Raw genomic sequence first — 8,667 nt, 5'->3', positions numbered from 1 at the left:
TCAACCTGCGGCCCTCCAGATGTTGTAGAACTACATGTCCCAGCATGCCCTGTCAGTTTTGGCATGCTCTCATAGGAAAAAATGTGGCAATGCATGTTGGAACATGTAGTTTCACAACATCTGGAGGACCACAGGTTGAAGACCCATGGCGTAAGGTCAGACAGTTTGCCTATGATGTACACACACTTATCTGCAGATTTAGTGACTTCAGGAGGTTGCACAAAACATGTTCCAAATTGCGCAGTCATTTTGAACATTTATCATGTTGTGAGATGCCCGTGCTAAAATACTATGTTAAAAGAAAAAAAAAATCACAAGTAAAATAAAACAAATCAGCTGCAGTTTTTAATTTTCAAACAAAACATGTCATGCGAATTATTACAATTTACTTAGCACTCCTAAATTCATGTGTCACATTCAATCCCAATCCTTTAGCACACGTCCTTGAAATATAGATTAGGAATTTATCAGCATACAAAAGGAATGATCACAATTACTACATTATGTTTTCAATAAGTAGCTAGAATTGAAACATTTTACTGTTCTTTACAGATCATAACAAATATAGCAGAAATGTTCAAAAGGCATTAGCTTCTGAAGCAGCAGCACCCCTTATGTGTGCCAGTATTACAAGTGGCAAAATACATCAGCTTCTGAAGCAGCAGCACCCCTTATATGTGCCAGTATTACAACTGGCAAAATACATCAGCTTCTGAAGCAGCAGCACCCCTTATTACAACCCCACTTTTTAGCATATGTAGCTCGAGAGCTCCCAAGCTCACACTTAGGGCAAACATAAGGTTGTAAAAGACAGGGACAAATGGAAATTAAGATTTCTCTCTTAGCCAAATTGATCAGATAGATCAGTGATAGCCAACCCTAGCCCTCGAGAGCTACCAACAGTTCACATTTTCCAGACAACCTAGCTGCTGCACAGCTGCACTCATTAATCACTGACACATTTTAAAAGATACACAGATGGAGCTAATTAGCTCACTTGTGATTCTGTGAGGAGACCTGCAAAACATGCACTGTTAGTAGCTCTCGAGGACTAGGGTTGGCTACCCCAGAGATAGATCAACTAAACGAAGGAAGAAATTTAGGTAATTGCAACTACAGTCATTTATCGACCCAGCGATTAGCCCCCAAAAAATGCTTGAAGGAGTCCATATACTTTATTTCTATGTTTGAACATACACTGATTGATATAAGTGTTTTATTAGACTATTCAGTTCTAGAAAGTAGATATACTGTAGGACCACCTTTATATTTAGTGGAGATATAGAATAAGCCAAAGGCAACCCGCTCTTCAGGAATTTTGAGTGGACCCCAAAAGAAATCCCAATAAATATCCTGTTATCGGGTGCCCAAACCAAGGGGCAAGGATTGCTAATTAGAGGAAAAGCAGTTGCCTGCAAGCAAAGAGAAACAAATGTCCCCTGCAAATAGCAATGCATTCGCATATCCATTCACAAACTCCAAATTATATTTCCATCCGTGCCAGTCTAAGGCTTCCACTGATCTGCTGAAGAATCAGGCTGGAAGTGATCATCGTCCAATGACAATCGACCAAACGCTGGAAAACAGACAACAATGGACGTTCAGACAAATTGGTGAATCCCTGAAAGCTGCCCTATTTTCCAGCAGCCAAACACACAAAGTATCATTAAACCCCTGTATTTTCGGGAGAACTTGAGCTTTTTATTGTTCGATCCAATTGGGATCACCACCCTATAAGAAACATTTAGAAAAATGCCCCCCAAAAAACCTAAAAATTTTCACCCCCAATGTTTAATGGAGGATAATAATAGGTATTGCTGTGTGTATTCAGCATTAGATTGCCATTTTATCCCCCCCTCCAGGATATTCTTAAACTGGATACACACCTAGAGATCTGTCTGTCCAATCTATCTGCAAATGGATGGGAGCAAATGACAATCAAACATTCATACCCAAATACTGGAAAACGGAGAAAAATTATTGTAGAATTTTTTTCTAAATCAACTTGATTGAACATTAATGAACATTGTCTGTTTTCCAGTATTTGAGAGAAAATGTTTATAGGTCATACGCTCCAATACATTACCAGGTTTTGTTCCCACCAGACATATTAGATAAATCTTTATATGTGAACTCAACTTTAGATTAGGACTATAGCCACATTATATCATGGTTTTAAACATATAGCAATAGAAAGGTACCTTCCAAAAAATACCGTACGACACATTATGTAAACACTATAGGAACTGCTTATACATATGCAAAAAGTGAAATAAACAAAACGCTGTTTTTATTTAATAACTTAAAAAAAAAAAACAAAAAAAACATTTTATTAGTAAGTATCAGGGTAGTATCTCGGTTTGCCTGAATTATAGCCGTATGATCCTCCCTGGTGATGATAAGAACGTTCTTGTCTGGGTTGGTTGTAGCTGTCACCCCAGCTTCTATTTCTCTGCTGCTGGTTATACTGGCTATAGCTGTCCCGTCTTCTATCCCATCCTCTTTGATTTCTATTATCGCGATACCTGTAAAAATCCAATAAAACAATTCAAACGGGAAAGTTTATTATGGCATCATACAATTCCTATATATTGTATACAAAAACGTTCCTTAGTGCAATCTTTAATCATTTCATTGTAACTAGTAATATGTATATTCAAGGGATTGTGGATTGAAGGACTTCATTATTCCACATCACAACATTAGAAGTGGTGGGAAAACACAAACAGCAGCAAACACCTGCGTAATAGGGCAGCACCAAATATATAGCAAGAAATGGCTATTTTTTGGGCAAATTGGCACAAGCAAATACAGACTCAAATCAGTCAAAAACACCTGCAAATTCTACCAAAAGTGGATGAAAACTTGTGAATTGGTGCAAGCAGATGTACACCTGCAGCACAACTGGCCAGTTGCATAAATAATTATCAGATGAGGACGCCACAGAACAGGATGTCATAGGTTGCGTTGCTTAAACCACTAATCACACAAATGGAAAAGTAAGTTTATGAGTTCAGTGGTACAAAGATTACAGATAATGGGAAGGGAAGGCAATATGTTCAGTTATTTCACCTGTTGCCATGTTCTCGGCAAACAAACAAGTGCACGTATGAACAATTTTGCAGCCATGAAGGTTAGCTTTGAATAGTGAAATGTTTTGATGGTTAGAATTGCTGTCATGAAATTAATTCCATCTAAGGCCCTATCCATTTGCTGTTTGTATGTTCTCAGTGTGTTTGAGAGATTTATTCACATGCTCTGGCTCCTTTCCACACTCCAAAAATAAACTGGTTGGTTGACATCTTCTGGTAAAAATAGGCCCATAGGAAGGGGGAATGGGCAGTAGATGTATGAAGTAGTGATAAGAGTGAAGTGTGCCCTGGCAACCAATCAGCTTTGGCTAAAGTTATACTTAGCCGATTGCTTGCCGTGGCACACTTCTCCACTCTTACCACTGCTCATACCCATAAGTCTGTAAGCTTCACAGTATGCAGGGACTTTTTTGAACAATTAATTATTCTATGTACATAACATGACTGACGCTAGAAACAATAAAATTGTTTCCTCCCAATCTGTCTGAATGACCATTTTTGAGATTTACGATCCAACCAGCCAATTGGATGTTGGACAAATAGTCCAGATAAATTGTACTGTGTGGTCTTTGCGTACCATGCTACGGTGTTTCTTTTCTGTTCAGAAAAATGTTTCCAAGGATATCAATGCCTCCATCCACAATGGCTTCATGAGCACGACCCTATGTCATTCAGTTTCTTATTCACCAGATATGAACCCAATCTATGGATAATTTTGGAACAAATGTCTAAAATACATTATACTACAATCAACTGATGGACTCTAACAAAAATTGGTACAGGAAAATTCTGCACAGTTCCAGTCTAGTACACTGGTATTTCATTTCACTACTTTCACCCACTACATGTATGTGCCCACAAAGTAAATTTTTGTATATGAAGAGAAGTGTCTGCTCAATCTAACTTACAGTTCTGTGAGGTCCAATTGCCCCCCTCACTTTAGTGAGTATTTAGGCACATGGAAAGATACCAATAATAAAGAGGGGTGTGGTATGACTGCCCAACATTCGGGATCACGATAGTCAGTATACCGACATTGGAATCCCTACTGCTGGTTCTCGGACAGGGTGGCAAGCGCAAATGAGCCCCTTGTGGGTTCTATTCTCCTTCTATGGGTGTTGTGGACCCCCCCAAGGGAGAATAGCCACTGTCAGTCGAAATCCCCCCAGACGGAGCACCAGCAGTCGGGATTCCAATGTTTGTATACTGACTGTTGGGATCCCGATTGCCGGGCGGTCATCCGGCACCCATTAAAGAGTTTAGAAAGGAGAAACCCTAGGACTGGGGTAGCCAACCCTAGTCCTCGAGAGCTACCAACAGTGCATGTTTTGCAGGTCTCCTCACAGAATCACAAGTGAGCTAATTAGCTCCATCTGTGGATCTTTTAAAATGTGTCAGTGATTAATGAGTGCAGCAGCTAGGTTGTCTGGAAAATGTGAACTGTTGGTAGCTCTCGAGGGCTAGGGTTGGCTAACACTGCCCTAGGAGCACTGTCCCCATAGACCAGGCTTTCCCAACCACGGCCCTCAAGGCACACCAACAGTGCAGGTTTTAGTGATACCCAGGCTTCAGCACAGATGGTTTAATCAGAATCACTAAGGTACTAATTAAGTCACCTGTGCTCAAGCCTGGATATCTACCGTGGTTGGGAAAGCCTGCCATAGACCATGTGTGTGTATGTTTGACTTAACAAGCATTGTATTAGTTTGCATCTCCACTAAGCTGTACAAAGTTGTACAGAAGCTTTGCTGCTCAGGGATTACCTAGCACAAACAAAAAACAAAACTATCAAAATGGCATACAACAGGTTTCCATGAAAATTACACAAATTCATTTTAAGTACCTATCATGGTTTCTTTGGTTTCCCATCCTCCAGTCTTCAACAATTGGAGGCTGACTTTCTGGTTTTCTCAAATATTCTTGGTACTCCTCATCCTGTGCTGTGAAGCGATGAGCAAACATCTCCTCATACTTTTGCTTAATATCAGATGGCTCCATCACCTTAAAAATATAAATAAGACATGTTAGGAATAAAAATGAAAGGAAATATTAACAGATGTATATCAATAACATGTACTGCTCAAAGTTTGTCATCAGACTGCCAGTAATTGACAGTCAACTGCTGTTTGGGAGCAACAATGGCTGCCAATTAGGGGGAGTGAAGAGTCCAGGCCAGGATCTCTGTGGTTGCATGGAGATTTCCTGGCCTCTGAAACAGGCAGCTTATTCCATAGTTGCCACAAGACACCTCTATGACAAGTGATCCGATACAGCGTCCTATGATGCACATCGGATAATTACTGTAGCAGGTGGCATATGCTTGCAGTGATCAGACACATATTACTGTATTAGCATACAGTTATTCCGAACACATCTGAATCCGACCCATACCGAGTGATAGGAACGTGTAGAGATGGACTGGATGTGAGGAGAAAAAGACATCAGGGTTATGGAGGAAATCCATGCAGGGAAACAATACACTGTTGCTGTGCAGCATATTACTAAAATGAAGCTCATGTCCACTATAGAGAGGTTTCACACTATTTCAAAAGCAGAACAAATGACTGCCCTTAAATTGACACTCAAGATGTGCGTCAGTAGAGTCTACTCTTCAGGCATAAGAAGAAGATGCCACTTGTCCAACTCCGACCAATTCCGTTCTCATAAACTCCCATCCTCCTTGTTATTTTAGGTACTTTGCAGTACTAAGGGATACACACCCGACCAATACTCCTGTCTTATATCCTTCTTATTGCCCCATTAATTCTTTGCAGTGGCTATCACAAAGCCTACAGCTCGAAAAGCTGAGGGAGGCTGTTGGCAGGTCAACAGGCCATAGGTTGACATATGAAAAAAGTCGACATAGTCAAAAGGTTGACACATAAAATAGGTCTCCATGAGTGTTTTAAATTTTTTTTTCCAGAGCAGGGGTTTTATTCATACTTTACTATCTACGTGGACATATAGGGAGAATATAATAGTGTGCCCAAAGTTCACTAATAGAGTAGCCATGTCGACACAGGCACAAAAAACATGAATGCACGTTGACCTTCTCTATGTTAACCTTTATCATGTAGACCTATTGCTTGTGTCAACCTTCCAACCCTGTCAAGCTAAGCCATGTCGACATTTTTAATGTGTCAACCAATAGTGGTCAATCTATTGACTGCTAACCTTAATTGGGTCAACCCTATGACGCATACCCATAGAAGACTCTGCTTGTCTGCTTTACGAAACCATATTGGCGTCACCTCCTTCAAAATAATAATACTTTCTAAAGCTGGGTACACACTACTAATTGGTCTGCAACTAGATCTACAGATTGATCGGGCAGCGTGTTCTCTATACACACCTGATCTGTCGGCTGTCAATCACCGGCGGCTCCCGGTGCGTCTGTACAGGCGGCCGGCGGATCACCCGCACACACAACACGATACGCCAATAATATATCTGTGTTGCACAGCCAATGCAATATATCTGTGAACGACGCCATTCACAGATATATCGCTCGTACACACGGGCCGGTGGTGCATTGATATATCAGCTGCTCAACCAAACGGGCGATATATCGACCAGTGTGTGCACACCATTCAAGAACACAGATCATTGATCACTTATTTACTTTATTAAATAAGATGTACTAATGTACTACATGTAACCTCAGAGCGAACAAGAACACAGATCATTGTTAAGAGCTGCCAGCTGCCGAGGTGGTTACTGGAGACGAGGAGTATGTGCTATGGTGGGCAGGTAAAGGCGATGGGCAGGGGTTACAAGCAGCTATACGAGAGACACGCATATGCAGGCACCCGCATAGCTCGTTATAATACCCCAGCACATCAATGAGCACTCACCGGCGCCGGAGAAGACTCGCTCATCTCAGCTGACATGTAAAAGCGGCAACCACGAAGAAGGAGGCGCAGGGTAATGACGTCACGCACCCGGGCTTTAAATCACATGACCTGCCGGGATACTGCTGGGAGTTCAACTTCTGTTACTGTATTTGTATTTGTCGTGGTCAGGTCACTGGTCAGTGAAGATCTGACTGACTGAGTATGCAGCGGCTGCAGCTCGTCACTAGTAGAGGGCCGAGGCTCTTGTCTGTGTGTGGGTTGTGGTGCTGTAGCGTAGGGTAGCAGCTAGACAGCAGTAGTGGTCTGTGCCACTCTCTGCTTCATCATAGATGAACTCCAAAGAGGCTTATGCTGGGTATTTCGTGCTCTAGCAGAGCCTTACAGCTTCATGTGTCTTCCGTAGGCACGAAAGAGTTGGACACTGAGAACAATGTACGTGGCCGTGCTCTGCCCCAGGGACGTGCAGTCGGGGGAGGCAGTGCTTCCCTGTTGTTTCAAATAATACAAATAATATACCTATGAAACATAAAAATAGCCATTAAAAATAATGCCAAAAGAGGAACTTCTAGAAACGAGGCTGAAGTTGGCTTCTTATTCGGCCAGCTTCTTATTCGAGCTCCAGCTTCTTATTCGAGCTCCAGCTTCTTATTCGAGCTCCAGCTTCTTATTCAGAACAATCACTTTTACAAGGGTTAATGAATCATGTACCACAAATTTGACTGCAGAAATCAACACAGGGGGGTCACGTACATATGACCCACTAGCAATTTCTTTTGACCAACAAGGTTTTGGGCAGAAATTGGGCACTAAAGTGGGCATGGGTCCCAGAATTCATCATTTTGAATAAGTAGCTGGTGTCCTGCAAGGGTTAAACAGCGTTGGTCAAAAAATATTACATTTGGAATCCACACAGGGGGGTCACTTACATATGACCCACTTGCCATTTCTTTTGACCAACAAGGATTTGGGCAGAAATAGGGCAGTAAAGTGGGCATGGGTCCCAGATATAATTTTGAATAAGTAGCTGGTGTCCTGCAAGGGTTAAACAGCGTTGGTCAAAAAATATTACACTGGAAACCCGCACAGGGGGGTCACTTACATATGACCCACTTGCCATTTCTTTTGACCAACAAGGATTTGGGCAGAAATAGGGCAGTAAAGTGGGCATGGGTCCCAGAATCATCATTTTGAATAAGTAGCTGGTGTCCTGCAAGGGTTAAACAGTGTTGGTCAAAACATATTACACTTGAAACCCACACAGGGGGGTTGCCTACATATGACCCACTTGCCATTTCTTTTGACCAACAAGGATTTGGGCAGAAATAGGGCAGTAAAGTGGGCATGGGTCCCAGATATCATTTTGAATAAGTAGCTGGTGTCCTGCAAGGGTTAAACAGCGTTGGTCAAAAAATATTACACTGGAAACCCGCACAGGGGGGTCACTTACATATGACCCACTTGCCATTTCTTTTGACCAACAAGGATTTGGGCAGAAAATGGGCACAAAAATGGGCATGGGTCCCAGATATCATTTTGAATAAGTAGCTGGTGTCCTGCAAGGGTTAAACAGCGTTGGTCAAAAAATATTACACTGGAAACCCGCACAGGGGGGTCACTTACATATGACCCACTTGCCATTTCTTTTGACCAACAAGGATTTGGGCAGAAATAGGGCAGTAAAGTGGGCATAGGTCCCATATGTCATTATTTTGAATAAGTAG

At 41.8% G+C, this 8,667-nt stretch overlaps 1 protein-coding gene across 1 annotated transcript; it reads right to left on the bottom strand.

Annotated features, from left to right (window-relative positions):
* Window positions 1–318: 318 nt before the first annotated feature.
* RAMAC (RNA guanine-7 methyltransferase activating subunit) lies at window positions 319–7,280 on the bottom strand. Its single transcript, XM_083184001.1, has 4 exons — window positions 6,947–7,280; window positions 4,936–5,093; window positions 2,365–2,525; window positions 319–1,576 (listed from the first exon to the last, which is right to left on the bottom strand). The coding sequence occupies exons 1-4, from the start codon at window positions 6,980–6,982 to the stop codon at window positions 1,506–1,508; spliced, it is 426 nt and encodes a 141-aa protein (XP_083040127.1). The 5' UTR covers window positions 6,983–7,280; the 3' UTR covers window positions 319–1,505.
* Window positions 7,281–8,667: the final 1,387 nt, after the last annotated feature.

This window comes from Crinia signifera, chromosome 4, assembly GCF_055691185.1.
Source record: "Crinia signifera chromosome 4, ASM5569118v1, whole genome shotgun sequence".
Taxonomy (NCBI): domain Eukaryota; kingdom Metazoa; phylum Chordata; class Amphibia; order Anura; family Myobatrachidae; genus Crinia; species Crinia signifera.
Note: the sequence above shows the minus strand (reverse complement) of the source record. Positions and strands in the feature narration are given on the sequence as shown.